General features: G+C 40.0%; 1 protein-coding gene across 1 annotated transcript in view; it reads right to left on the reverse strand.

Moving 5' to 3' along the window:
- Positions 1 to 16,012, reverse strand: part of STK3 (serine/threonine kinase 3) — an 803,389-nt gene that overhangs the window by 687,778 nt on the left and 99,599 nt on the right. Inside the window, exons 3-4 of the mRNA XM_053715241.1 lie at positions 11,686 to 11,814; positions 9,856 to 9,970 (exon numbers count right to left, since the gene is read on the reverse strand). Coding sequence (XP_053571216.1) covers positions 9,856 to 9,970; positions 11,686 to 11,814 — 244 coding nt within the window. The remainder of the gene's footprint in view (positions 1 to 9,855; positions 9,971 to 11,685; positions 11,815 to 16,012) is intronic.

The raw sequence follows: 16,012 nt of genomic DNA on the forward strand, positions 1-16,012 counted from the left end.
GAAGAGATTCTTCCCGAGACCAAAGACCCTGAGCTTTCAGGGATCCCCAGACCGCGCCCCAGCCCATCAGACTGGCGTCGGTCGTGACAATGACCCACTCTGGTCTGCGGAACGTCATCCCTTGAGACAGATTGTCCAGGGACAGCCACCAACGGAGTGAGTCTCTGGTCCTCTGAGTTACTTGTATCTTCGGAGACAAGTCTGTATAGTCCCCATTCCACTGACTGAGCATGCACAGTTGTAATGGTCTTAGATGAATGCGCGCAAAAGGAACTATGTCCATTGCCGCCACCATCAACCCGATCACTTCCATGCACTGAGCTATGGAAGGAAGAGGAACAGAATGAAGTATCCGACAAGAGTCTAGAAGTTTTGTTTTTCTTGCCTCTGTTAGAAAGATCCTCATTTCTAAGGAGTCTATAATTGTTCCCAAGAAGGGAACCCTTGTTGACGGGGATAGAGAACTCTTTTCCACGTTCACTTTCCAGCCGTGAGATCTGAGAAAGGCCAGGACAATGTCCGTGTGAGCCTTTGCTTGAGGAAGGGACGACGCTTGAATCAGAATGTCGTCCAGGTAAGGTACTACTGCAATGCCCCTTGGTCTTAGCACCGCTAGAAGGGACCCTAGTACCTTTGTGAAAATCCTTGGAGCAGTGGCTAATCCGAAAGGAAGCGCCACGAACTGGTAATGTTTGTCCAGGAATGCGAACCTTAGGAACCGATGATGTTCCTTGTGGATAGGAATATGTAGATACGCATCCTTTAAATCCACCGTGGTCATGAATTGACCCTCCTGGATGGAAGGGAGAATAGTTCGAATGGTTTCCATCTTGAAAGATGGAACCTTGAGAAATTTGTTTAAGATCTTGAGATCTAAGATTGGTCTGAACGTTCCCTCTTTTTTGGGAACTATGAACAGATTGGAGTAGAACCCCATCCCTTGTTCTCTTAGTGGAACAGGATGAATCACTCCCATTTTTAACAGGTCTTCTACACAATGTAAGAACGCCTGTCTTTTTATGTGGTCTGAAGACAACTGAGACCTGTGGAACCTCCCCCTTGGGAGAAGTCCCTTGAATTCCAGAAGATAACCCTGGGAGACTATTTCTAGCGCCCAAGGATCCAGAACATCTCTTGCCCAAGCCTGAGCGAAGAGAGAGAGTCTGCCCCCCACCAGATCCGGTCCCGGATCGGGGGCCAATATTTCATGCTGTCTTGGTAGCAGTGGCAGGTTTCTTGGCCTGCTTTCCCTTGTTCCAGCCTTGCATTGGTCTCCAAGCTGGCTTGGCTTGAGAAGTATTACCCTCTTGCTTAGAGGACGTAGCACTTTGGGCTGGTCCGTTTTTACGAAAGGGACGAAAATTAGGTCTATTTTTCGCCTTGAAAGGCCGATCCTGAGGAAGGGCGTGGCCCTTACCCCCAGTGATATCCGAGATAATCTCTTTCAAGTCAGGGCCAAACAGCGTTTTCCCCTTGAAAGGAATGTTTAGTAGCTTGTTCTTGGAAGACGCATCAGCCGACCAAGATTTCAACCAAAGCGCTCTGCGCGCCACAATAGCAAACCCAGAATTCTTAGCCGCTAACCTAGCCAATTGCAAAGTGGCGTCTAGGGTGAAAGAATTAGCCAATTTGAGAGCATTGATTCTGTCCATAATCTCCTCATAAGGAGGAGAATCACTATCGAGCGCCTTTATCAGCTCATCAAACCAGAAGCATGCGGCTGTAGTGACAGGGACAATGCATGAAATTGGTTGTAGAAGGTAACCCTGCTGAACAAACATCTTTTTAAGCAAACCTTCTAATTTTTTATCCATAGGATCTTTGAAAGCGCAACTATCCTCTATGGGTATAGTGGTGCGTTTGTTTAAAGTAGAAACCGCTCCCTCGACCTTGGGGACTGTCTGCCATAAGTCCTTTCTGGGGTCGACCATAGGAAACAATTTTTTAAATATGGGGGGAGGGACGAAAGGAATACCGGGCCTTTCCCATTCTTTATTAACAATGTCCGCCACCCGCTTGGGTATAGGAAAAGCTTCTGGGAGCTCCGGCACCTCTAGGAACTTGTCCATTTTACATAGTTTCTCTGGGATGACCAACTTTTCACAATCATCCAGAGTGGATAATACCTCCTTAAGCAGAATGCGGAGATGTTCCAACTTAAATTTAAATGCAATTACATCAGGTTCAGCCTGTTGAGAAATGTTCCCTGAATCAGTAATTTCTCCCTCAGACAAAACCTCCCTGGCCCCCTCAGATTGAGTTAGGGGTCCTTCAGAGATATTAATATCAGCGTCGTCATGCTCTTCAGTAACTAAAACAGAGCAGCCACGCTTACGCTGACAAGGGTTCATTTTGGCTAAAATGTTTTTGACAGAATTATCCATTACAGCCGTTAATTGTTGCATAGTAAGGAGTATTGGCGCGCTAGATGTACTAGGGGCCTCCTGAGTGGGCAAGACTCGTGTAGACGAAGGAGGGAATGATGCAGTACCATGCTTACTCCCCTCACTTGAGGAATCATCTTGGGCATCATTGTCATTATCACATAAATCACATTTATTTAAATGAACAGGAATTCTGGCTTCCCCACATTCAGAACACAGTCTATCTGGTAGTTCAGACATGTTAAACAGGCATAAACTTGATAATAAAGTACAAAAAACGTTTTAAGATAAAACCGTTACTGTCACTTTAAATTTTAAACTGAACACACTTTATTACTGCAATTGCGAAAAAACATGAAGGAATTGTACAAAATTCACCAAATTTTCACCACAGTGTCTTAAAGCCTTAAAAGTATTGCACACCAAATTTGGAAGCTTTAACCCTTAAAATAACGGAACCGGAGCCGTTTTAACACTTTAACCCCTTTACAGTCCCTGGTATCTGCTTTGCTGAGACCCAACCAAACCCAAAGGGGAATACGATACCAAATGACGCCTTCAGAAAGTCTTTTCTAAGTATCAGAGCTCCTCTCACATGCGACTGCATGCCATGCCTCTCAAAAACAAGTGCGCCACACCGGCGCGAAAATGAGGCTCTGCTTATGCTATGGGAAAGCCCCAGAGAAATAAGGTGTCTAATACAGTGCCTGCCGATATTTATAATATCAATATACCCAGATAAAATGATTCCTCAAAGCTAAATATGTTTTAAAACTGAATCGATTTAGCCCAGAAAAGTCTACAATCTTAATAAGCCCTTGTGAAGCCCTTATTTACCATCGTAATAAACATGGCTTACCGGATCCCATAGGGAAAAATGACAGCTTCCAGCATTACATCGTCTTGTTAGAATGTGTCATACCTCAAGCAGCAAGAGACTGCACACTGTTCCCCCAACTGAAGTTAATTGCTCTCAACAGTCCTGTGTGGAACAGCCATGGATTTTAGTTACGGTGCTAAAATCATTTTCCTCATACAAACAGAAATCTTCATCTCTTTTCTGTTTCTGAGTAAATAGTACATACCAGCACTATTTTAAAATAACAAACTCTTGATTGAATAATAAAAACTACAGTTAAACACTAAAAAACTCTAAGCCATCTCCGTGGAGATGTTGCCTGTACAACGGCAAAGAGAATGACTGGGGTAGGCGGAGCCTAGGAGGGATCATGTGACCAGCTTTGCTGGGCTCTTTGCCATTTCCTGTTGGGGAAGAGAATATCCCACAAGTAAGGATGACGCCGTGGACCGGACACACCTATGTTGGAGAAATATAAGTCTTCTAGACTCTATCATATATCTCTCTAGATACAGATTTACGAGCCTGTCACAAAGTAATAATCACAGAGTCAGAGAAACCTTCTTTGACCAAGAATCAAGCGTTCAAACTCCATACCTTAAAATTTAAGGATTTGAGATCCTGATGGAAAAAAGGACCTTGCGACAGAAAGTCTGGTCTTAACGGAAGAGTCCACAGCTGGCAAGAGGCCATCCGGACAAGATCCGCATACCAAAACCTGTGAGGCCATGCTGGAGCTACCAGCAGGACAAACGAGCATTCCTTTAGAATCTTGGAGAATACTCTTGGAAGAAGAACTAGAGGCGGAAAGATATAGGCAGGATGATACTTCCAAGGAAGTGATAATGTATCCACTGCTTCCGCCCGAGGATCCCGGGATCTGGACAGATACCAGGGATGTTTCTTGTTTAGATGAGAAGCCATCAGATCTATTTCTGGGAGTTCTCACATTTGAACAATCTGAAGAAATACCTCTGGGTGAGGAGACCATTCGCCCGGATGCAACGTTTGGCGACTGAGATAATCCGCTTCCCAATTGTCTATACCTGGGATATGAACCGCAGAGATTAGACAGGAGCTGGATTCCGCCCAAACCAAAATTTGAGATACTTCTTTCATAGCCAGAGGACTGTGAGTCCCTCCTTGATGATCGATGTATGCCACAGCTGTGACATTGTCTATCTGAAAACAAATGAACAACTCTCTCTTCAGAAGAGGCCAAGACTGAAGAGCTCTGAAAATTGCACGGAGTTCAAAAATATTGATCGGTAATCTCACCTCCTGAGATTCCCAAACCCCTTGTGCCGTCAGAGACCCCCACACAGCTCCCCAACCTGTAAGACTTGCATCTGTTGAGATTATAGTCCAGGTCGGAAGAACAAAGAAGCCCCCTGAACTAAACGATGGTGAACTGTCCACCATGTCAGAGAATGTCGTATAATCGGTTTAAAGATATTAATTGAGATATCTTTGTGTAATCCCTGCACCACTGGTTCAGCATACAGAGCTGAAGAGGTCGCATGTGAAAACGAGCAAAGGAGATCGCATCCGATGCGGCAGTCCTAAGACCTAAAATTTCCATGCATAAGGCTACCAAAGGGAATGATTGTGACTGAAGGTTTTGACAAGCTGATATCAATGTTAAACTTCTCTTATCTGACAAGGACAGAGTCATAGACACTGAATCTATCTGGAAACCTAAAAAGGTTACCCTTGTCTGAGGAAACAATGAACTGATTGGTAAATTGATCCTCCAACCATGATCTTGAAGAAACAACACAAGTCGATTCGTATGAGATTCTGCGAAAATGTGAAGACTGAGCAAGTACCAAGATATCGTCCAAATAAGGAAATACCAAAACCCTGTTCTCTGATTACAGAAAGAAGGGCACCGAGAACCTTTGAAAAAAATTCTTGGAGCTGACGCTAGGCCAAACGATAGAGCCACAAAACTGGTAATGCTTGTCTAAAAAGAGAATCTCAGAAACTAAAAGTGATCTGGATGAATCGGAATATGCAGATATGCATCCTGTAAATCTATTGTAGACATATAATGCCCTTGCTAAACAAAAGGCAGGATAGTCCTACAGTTACCATCTTGAATGTTGGTATCCTTACATAACGATTCAATATTGATAGATCCGGAACTGGTCTGAAGGAATTGACCTTCTTTGGTACAATGAAGAAATAGAATAAAACCCCAGCCCCTGTTCCAGAACTGGAACTGGCATAATTACTCCAGCCAACTCTAGATCTGAAACACATTTCAGAAATGCTGAGCCTTTGCTGTGTTTACTGGGACACGGGAAGAAAAAAAAAATCTCTTTGCAGGAGACCTTAACTTGAAGCCAATTGTGTACCTTTCTGAAACAATGTTCTGAAACCAGAGATTGTGAACGGAATTGATCCAAATTTTCTTGAAGAAAACGTAAACTGCCCCATACCAGCTGAGCTGGAATGAGGGCCGCACCTTCATGGGTATTTAGGAGCTGGCTATAGGTTTCTATAAGTCTTGGATATATTCCAAACTGGAAATGGTTTCCAAACTGATACCGCTCCTGAGGATGAAGGATCAGGCTTTTGTTCCTTGTTGTGAGGAAAGGAACGAAAATGATTATTAGACCTAAATTTACCTTAGATTTTTTATCCTTTGGTAAAAAAGTTCCCTTCCCTCCAGTAACAGTTGAGATAATAGAATCCAACTGAGAATCGAATAATTTATTACCCTGGAAAGAAAAGGAAAGCAAAGTTGACTTAGAAGACATATCAGCATTCCAAGTTTTAAGCCATAAAGCTTTTCTAGCTAAAATAGCTAGAGACATATACCTGACATCAACTCTAATGATATCAAAAGATGGTATCACAAAAAAAATTATTAACATGTTATAGAATAATAATAATGCTATAAAATTATGATCTGTTACTTGTTGCGCTAAAGCTTCTAACCAAAAAGTTGAAGCTGCAGCAACATCCTCTAAAAATATAGCAGGTCTAAGAAGATTACCTGAACATAAGTAAGCTTTTCTTAGAAAGGATTCAATTTTCCTATCTAAAGGATCCTTAAATGAAGTACTATCTGCCATAGGAATAGTAGTACGTTTAGCAGGAGTAGAGACAGCCCCATTAACCTTAGAGATTTTGTCCCAAAACTCTAATCTGTCAGATGGCACAGGATATAATTGCTTAAACGTTTAGAAGGAGTAAATGAATTACCCAAATTATTCCATTCCCTGGAAATTACTTCAGAAATAGCATCAGGGAGAGAAAACACTTCTGGAATAACTACAGGAGATTTAAAAACCTTATTTAAACGTTTAGATTTAGTATCAAGAGGACCAGAATCCTCTATTTCTAATGCAATTAATACTTCTTTAAGTAAAGAACGAATAAATTCCATCTTGAACAAATACAAAGATTTATCAGCATCAACCTCTGAGACAGAAACCTCTGAACCAGAAGAACCATTATCAGTATCAGAATGATGATGTTCATTTAAAAATTCATCTGAAAAAAGAGAAGTTTTAAAAGACTTTTATGTATACTAGAAGGAGAAATAACAGACATAGCCTTCTTAATGGATTTAAAAAAAATAAAATCTCTTATGTTATCAGGAACACTCTGAAAATTAGATGTTGACGGAACAGCAACAGGTAATGTAACAGTACTAAAGGAAATTTTATCTGCATTAATAAGTTTGTCATGACATGCAATACAAACAACAGCTGGAGAAACAGATACCAAAAGTTTATAGCAGATACACTTAGCTTGGTAGCTCCAGCACTGGGCAGCGATTTTCCTGAAGTATCTTCTGACTCAGTTGCAACGTGGAACATCTTGCAATATGTAAAAGAAAAAACAACATATAAAGCAAAATTGATCAAATTCCTTAAATGACAGTTTCAGGAATGGGAAAAAAATGCCAGTGAACAAGCTTCTAGCAACCAGAAGCAATAAATAATGAGACTTAAATAATGTGGAGACAAAAATGACGCCCATATTTTTTAGCGCCAAAAAAGACGCCCACATTATTTGGCGCCTAAATGCTTTTGGCGCCAAAAATGACGCCACATCCGGAACGCCGACACTTTTGACGCAAAAAAAACGTCAAAAAATGACGCAACTTCCGGCGACACGTATGACGCCGGAAACAGAAAAAAAAATTTGCGCCAAAAAAGTCAGCGCCAAAAATGACGCAATAAAATGAAGCATTTTCAGCCCCCGCGAGCCTAACAGCCCACAGGGAAAAAGTCAAATTTTTTAAGGTAAGAAAAAATGATTGAAACAAATGCATTTATCCCAAGTATGAAACTGACTGTCTGAAAATAAGGAATGTTGAACATCCTGAGTCAAGGCAAATAAATGTTTGAATACATATATTTAGAACTTTATAAAAAAGTGCCTAACCATAGCTTAGAGTGTCACAGAAAATAAGCTTACTTACTTACCCCAGGACACTCATCTACATGTTGTAGAAAGCCAAACCAGTACTGAAACGAAAATCAGCAGAGGTAATGGTATATATATATAAGAGTATATCGTCGATCTGAAAAGGGAGGTAAGAGATGAATCTCTACGACCGATAACAGAGAACCTATGAAATAGACCCCGTAGAAGGAGATCATTGCATTCAAATAGGCAATACTCTCCTCACATCCCTCTGACATTCACTGCACGCTGAGAGGAAAACCGGGCTCCAACCTGCTGCGGAGCGCATATCAACGTAGAATCTAGCACAAACTTACTTCACCACCTCCATAGGAGGCAAAGTTTGTAAAACTGAATTGTGGGTGTGGTGAGGGGTGTATTTATAGGCATTTTAAGGTTTGGGAAACTTTGCCCCTCCTGGTAGGAATGTATATCCCATACGTCACTAGCTCATGGACTCTTGCTAATTACATGAAAGAAATTACACTTTGCTACAATGTAAAGTAGTGGGTGTACAGCCTGTATAACAGTGTAAATTTGCTGTCCCCTCAAAATAACAACACACAACAATTAATGTCTAAACCGTTGGCAACAAAAGTGAGTACACCCCTAATTGGAAATGTCCAAATTGGGCCCAATTAGCCATTTTCCCTTCCCAGTGTAATGTGACTAGTTAGTGTTATACGGTGTGTTACATTTGGTGTTATCGCTCTCACACTCTCTCATACTGGTCACTGGGAGTTCAACATGGCACCTCATGGCAAAGAACTCTGAGGATCTGAAAAAAAAGAATTGTTGCTCTACATAAAGATGGCCTAGGCGATAAGAGGTTTGCCAAGACCCTGAAACTGAGCTGCAGCATGGTGGGCAAGACCATACAGCGGTTTCACAGGACAGGTTCCACTCAGAACAGGCCTCGCCATGGTCGACCAAAGAAGTTGAGTGCACGTGCTTAGCATCATATCCAGAGGTTGCCTTTGGGAAATAGACGTATGAGTGCTGCCAGCATTGCTGCAGAGGTTGAAGGGGTGAGGGGTGCCCGTCAGTGCTCAGACCATACGCCGCACACTGCATCAAATTGGCCTGCAGGGTTGTCCCAGAAGGAAGCCTCTTCTAAAGATGATGCACAAGAAATCCTGCAAACAGTTTGCTGAAGACAAGCAGACTAACGACATGGATTACTGGAACCATGTCCTGTGGTTCGATGAAACCAAGATAAACTTATTTGGTTCAGATGGTGTAAAGCGTGTGTGGTGGCAACCAGGTGACGAGTACAAAAACAAGTGTGTCTTGCCTACAGTCAAGCATGGTGGTGGGAGTGTCCTGGTCTGGGCTGCATGAGTGCTGCCGGCACTGGGGAGCTACAGTTCATTGAGGGAACCATGAATGCCAACATGTACTGTGACATACTGAAGCAGAGCATGATCCCCTCACTTCGGAGACTGGGCCGCAGGGCGGTATTCCAACAGGATAACGACCCTAAACACACCTCCTAGACGACCACTGCCTTGCTAAAGAAGCTGAGGGTAAAGGTGATGGACTGGCGAAGCATGTCTCCAGACCTAAACCCTATTGAGCATCTGTGGGGCATCCTCAAAAGGAAGGTGGGGGAGCGCAAGGTCTGTAACATTTACCAGCTCCGTGATGTCATCATGGAGGAGTGGAAGAGGACTCCAGTGGCAACCTGTGAAGCTCTGGTGAACTCCATGCCCAAGAGGGTTAAGGCAGTGCTGGAAAATATTGCTGGCCACACAAAATATTGTCACTTCTGGCCCAATTTGGACATTTCCATTTAGGGGTGTACTCACTTTTGTTGCCAGCGGTTTAAACATTAATGGCTGTGTGTTGAGTTATTTTGCGGGGACAGCAAATTTACACTCTTATAAGGGCTGTACACTCACTACTTTACATTGTAGCAAAGTGTCATTCTTCAGTTTTGTCACATGAAAAGATATAATAAAATATTTACAAAAATGTGAGGGGTGTACTCACTTTTGTGAGATACTGTATGTGCATTTAAATTTTAACTGGAATATCCCATTAACTCTGGCTTTCATGCTTCTGATGTAATAAAAAACTCAAATATTGTGAAAATCTTTTACAAGAGGAGCAAGCTATGATTTAAAATAATCTTCTATGTTTAGGTCATGAACAGTGGATATAAAATACAAATACAAAAATACTCACAGTTTTATTCCGTAATCGAATAATGTCTGAGACTGATCCTGCCCCGCAGTATTCCATTACTATCCACAGGTCAGTGTTCTTAAAATAGCTGCCATAATACTTGACTACATAGTGGCTGCAGAAGTAACAAAACAAAAAAAGGATTAAAATAAAACCAAAACCTGGCACCTTAGACATTTTATTTAATTAAAACCAAAATGTCTGCTCGTGTCCTTGTAAAAGTAAAAAGTAAAAGTAAACTGAAAACGAAGGATGACCAACATGATCATCTCAAAAAGCAAAACTAAAGCATTGATCAAAATGTCTCCAAAATAATTGGAATTTGTAATAGAGATAAAGAAAAAAAATATATTAAAAAATAAATAAAAAAAATGAACAACATAAAAAACAAACATTTTAAGTCATGCATCAAACAGGAGGATGACTGGAATGTTATCTATGTAGTAATATACTGAGCGCCTTATCTATATTACAAATTGGTTTATGGTAATTTTGAGTGGGATATGATGGATCATACATATAAATTTAAGGGTATGCCTGTATATAAGAATATTCAGAAAATAATGCAGAGGTCACCATGACTGGGATATTTATCCTTTTACAGATGGTGGATGTGCCAGCCAAAAAAATAAAGACATTACAAATAAATATGAGCAATTCATATTTTAAATAAGTCCACTTTTCTTCAACACTGAGCAATATGGTCATACAAACTGAAGTTTTAACCCCTTAAGGACCAGCGACGTACCCTGTATGTCACTGGCCTTTTTTGGGACTTGATTGTTTTACAGCGCGGTCTTGCCACCAGCGTTGAGACTGCTCTATTCCACAAAGCCTGCTGGAGGGAGTGAATTAATCGCGTGTTCTTGCTAGACTTGCGCTATTATGTCCTGAAAAAACCATTAACGACCAGTGACATACAGGGTACATTGTGGTCATTAAGGGGCTAAGCACTTTGGACAGCACAAACTGCAAACTATCTGGTAGTTAAAGGGACATGAAACCCACAATTTTTTCTTTCATAATTCAGATTTTAAATAACTTAATGTTGTTAACTTTACTGATTTTAAAAACTTAAAGGGATACTGAACCCATTATTTTTAGTTCATGATTCAGAAAGAGAATGCAATTTTAAGCAACTTTTTAATTTACTCCTATTATATATTTTTCTTCATTTTCTTGGTATCTTTATTTGAAAAAGCAGGCATGTAAGCCTGGACAGCGCTTGCTGATTGGTGGGTACATTTAGCTACCAATCAGCAAGATGTACCTAAGTGCTGAACCAAAGATGGGCCGGCTCATAAGCCTATATTCCTGCTTTTTCAAATAAAGATACCAAGAGAAGGAAGAAAATGTGATAATAGGTGTAAGTTGCTTAACATTGCATGCTCTATCTGAATACGGAAAGAAAAAAAATTGGGGTTTCATATCCTTTTAAATACAATTTTAAATAACTTTCCAATTTTTTTATATTATTTAATATGCTTTGTTCACTTTGTATCCTTTGTTGAAATGTATAGGGAGGCTCAGAAGCTGCTGATTGGAGGCCGCAAATATATGCCTCGTCATTGGCTTTCAACTAACTCCAAGTAGTGCATTACTGCTCCTTCAACAATGGATGCCAAGAGAATTAAGCAAATTAGATTGTTTAAAATTGTATGAACTGTCTGAATTATGAAAGAACATTTTGGGGTTTCATGTCCCTTTAATAAGCAGATGTTGCACATTCTACTAATTAAATTTTCCTTCCTAAAAAAAAAAAACACAAAAAAAACCTTACTGCTTCATAGTTGAAAATCTTGAGGCTACTTAACACTGTCATATGCCTACCTGTCACATTGCTGCATTATTGAAATTTCTTTGATAATTTCCTGCAGATCTGATTCGACTGGAACTTGTTTGATTGCAACGACCTGTCCAGATTCTTTATGAATAGCTTTAAATACGCTGCCATAAGAGCTGTGAGGGAAAGAACAACAGTTTTATTTTTGTACAAAATAAAATAAAAATACTGGTATAACGTTAACACTAATTTTATAAAAGCAGAAATCCAAAACAATATATTTCTATGAAAATATAATTACTATTTACAAATTACAGCTAGGTTAACATATACTGGGGACAAATTAAATCTTGCACAATTAAGATGTGTGTATCTACTCGCAGAGCTGGCCAATTGTTGGCTTGTGGGTCACATTGGGGTCCTTGGGAATCAGCAGAACCAAGAATGTGTGCCATAGCTTTTGTGGTCCTAGGAAAAAGCAGAAATCAAAATGGGGACTTCTAGTGAATAGGCAAACAAGGTGGCCACACCTCGAGAGTCTACTGGAGGAGAGAAGAGCAGAGCAAAGTGAGGGTCCCCTACTACCTTACTAAAACCTGTCCCTGTGACACGGGCCATTTTTAGGAAATATGTTATTCCATGTGTTTCATAGCCATGCATAACTATGCAGCCCTTAAAGGGATAGGAACATCAAAATTAAACTTGCATGAGTCAGATAGAGCATGCTATTTTAAGACACTTTAAATTCACTTCTATTTTCAAATGTGCTTTGTTCTCTTAGTATCCCTTGTTAAAAAATGAATACACACATATCATACACTAGTGGGAGCTGCTGCTTATTGATGCCTGCACACATTTGTCTCTTGTGATTGGCTAAATAGATATTTTCAGCTTCCTGTCAGTAGTGCAATGCTGTCCCTTCAGCAATGGATAACACGAGAATGAAGAAAATTTGATAATAGAATTAAATTGTTGTTTAAAATTGTATGTTCTATCTGAATCATAAAAGAAAATTTTGGGGTTTACTATCCCTTTAAGGCTGTGGCCCTCATATGTTGGAAAGTAGGACGTCTCTGACCTACCGTATTACTAAAAGTATTTTGACACAAGCAGCAAGGCATTATGAAAAGGAATATTTGATAAGGTGTTTAAAAAAAGAAAATATTTAATTCTTGTAGAAAAACTACAATTATATTTATCATTTTCAAGGAAAGGAGTTAATGTAACATTTATTTAAAGACACTAAAAAGGGACACTAGAGTCATATTTAAACTTTTGTGATTCAGATAGAGAATGCAGTTTTAAAAGCGTTTCCAATTTACTTCCATTATCAAACTGTGCATAGTGCTTTTATATGCACACTTTCTGAGGCACAAGCTACTACTGAGCATGTACATTCACAGTGTATACGTACGAGTCTGTGATTGGCTTATGACTGTCACATGATACAGGAAGCCAGTAAATATGAAGTGATATGAAGACTAAATTAGTTTTTTCATGTTTCAGATACAGCGTGCAATTTTAAACACTTTTCAATATACTTCAATTAGCATCTTTGCTTAATTCCTTTGGTATCCGTGAAGGAATAGCTTTGCACTACTGGGAGCTAGCTGAACACACTGGGTGAACCAATAACAAGAGGTATATATGTGCAGCCACCTCCTAGTAGTGCATTGTTGTTCCAAAGTCTAACTAGGTATTCTTTTCAACAAAGGATACCAAAAGAACAAAGCAAATTAGATAATAGAAGAAAATTGTTAACGTGTTCAAAATTGTATGCTCTATCTGAATCATAAAAGATTTTTGGGGGGTTTCATGTCCCTTTAACCCCTTCACTAATGTGAATTTTAGAGAGAAAAAAACAAAGGAAAGATTTTAGCATTTTTGCGTTTAATCCAATAAAGCATTTGCTTTATTTATTTACCTATAAAAACGTACAGGGAGTGCAGATTTATTAGGCAAATGAGTATTTTGACCACATCATCCTCTTTATGCATGTTGTCTTACTCCAAGCTGTATAGGCTCGAAAGCCTACTACCAATTAAGCATATTAGGTGATGTGCATCTCTGTAATGAGAAGGGGTGTGGTCTAATGACATCAACACCCTATATCAGGTGTGCATAATTATTAGGCAACTTCCTTTCCTTTGGCAAAATGGGTCAAAAGAAGGACTTGACAGGCTCAGAAAAGTAAAAAATAGTGAGATATCTTGCAGAGGGATGCAGCACTCTTAAAATTGCAAAGCTTCTGAAGCGTGATCATCGAACAATCAAGCGTTTCATTCAAAATAGTCAACAGGGTCGCAAGAAGCGTGTGGAAAAACCAAGGCGCAAAATAACTGCCCATGAACTGAGAAAAGTCAAGCGTGCAGCTGCCAAGATGCCACTTGCCACCAGTTTGGCCATATTTCAGAGCTGCAACATCACTGGAGTGCCCAAAAGCACAAGGTGTGCAATACTCAGAGACATGGCCAAGGTAAGAAAGGCTGAAAGACGACCACCACTGAACAAGACACACAAGCTGAAACGTCAAGACTGGGCCAAGAAATATCTCAAGACTGATTTTTCTAAGGTTTTATGGACTGATGAAATGAGTGAGTCTTGATGGGCCAGATGGATGGGCCCGTGGCTGGATTGGTAAAGGGCAGAGAGCTCCAGTCCGACTCAGACGCCAGCAAGGTGGAGGTGGAGTACTGGTTTGGGCTGGTATCATCAAAGATGAGCTTGTGGGGCCTTTTCGGGTTGAGGATGGAGTCAAGCTCAACTCCCAGTCCTACTGCCAGTTTCTGGAAGACACCTTCTTCAAGCAGTGGTACAGGAAGAAGTCTGCATCCTTCAAGAAAAACATTTTCATGCAGGACAATGCTCCATCACACGCGTCCAAGTACTCCACAGCGTGGCTGGCAAGAAAGGGTATAAAAGAAGAAAATCTAATGACATGGCCTCCTTGTTCACCTGAACTGAACCCCATTGAGAACCTGTGGTCCATCATCAAATGTGAGATTTACAAGGAGGGAAAACAGTACACCTCTCTGAACAGTGTCTGGGAGGCTGTGGTTGCTGCTGCACGCAATGTTGATGGTGAACAGATCAAAACACTGACAGAATCCATGGGTGGCAGGCTTTTGAGTGTCCTTGCAAAGAAAGGTGGCTATATTGGTCACTGATTTGTTTTTGTTTTGTTTTTGAATGTCAGAAATGTATATTTGTGAATGTTGAGATGTTATATTGGTTTCACTGGTAAAAATAAATAATTGAAATGGGTATATATTTGTTTTTTTGTTAAGTTGCCTAATAATTATGCACAGTAATAGTCACCTGCACACACAGATATCCCCCTAAAATAGCTATAACGAAAAACAAACTAAAAACTACTTCCAAAACTATTCAGCTTTGATATTAATGAGTTTTTTGGGTTCATTGAGAACATGGTTGTTGTTCAATAATAAAATTAATCCTCAAAAATACAACTTGCCTAATAATTCTGCACTCCCTGTATATATTTTTTTTTTTGGGGGGGGGGGGGGCATGAAAAGAGCTTTCAGTGGATAACCGTTTCAACCAGATATTTATTTAAATAATTAAGAAATTATTGTAAAGTTACCCCATAAAAGTAAAACAAGTACATAAAATATTAAATCACATGCGCCAAAAACCTGTATCATTTTGACTGTAAATCTAAAATGTGTTCATTGGCATTCTCCAATTCAGCTAAGTCCACACAAATATATGTTGTATTATTTTTGATAATGTTAAGGTTTTATCTGCAGATATAACATGCTCTAAAATTATGCAATGGGATAACATTTGGTGTAGCAGAACTGTCCAAATTCTCCAAATTGACCCCCAAGACTATATATATTTTTAAAGTAGAGTAGACAACCAAAAGTATTGATCTAGGCCCATTTGGTACATTTCATTACATTATTTGTCAATCAGATGTATACAAAATATGATCATATAAAAAAAAAAAATCATTAACTTTTTCACAAACTATATAAAATAAGACAAATGCTTGGAAAAGATTCTATAGGATCACCTGTGTTCAGAATTAGCAGACATTTATGGGTTTACCATTGCTTTTGGGGATCAGAGAGCCGCTAATTGCACCTGCGCACCACACTTCTGAAAGAGGATTTTTAGACATGTTATGGCAAAGGGTGCAGGGCCCATTTGGAATGACATTACGGCTGGAATTCTCTTAATTGACCGGTAGGGCCCCCAACCAAACATTTTTTCTTTATGTAGGGTCTTCCCTATCCCTCCAACTCAAACTTATTTCCAGTACTGAAAGTTCCTCCCACCCAAGCATCAGTGTATTGGGGGTCCCTCTATGCCATCCAAGCAAAAGGGTGAGGGTCCCTGCTTCTCCAT

The sequence above is a fragment of the Bombina bombina genome, chromosome 5, assembly GCF_027579735.1.
Source record: "Bombina bombina isolate aBomBom1 chromosome 5, aBomBom1.pri, whole genome shotgun sequence".
In the NCBI taxonomy this organism is placed as follows: domain Eukaryota; kingdom Metazoa; phylum Chordata; class Amphibia; order Anura; family Bombinatoridae; genus Bombina; species Bombina bombina.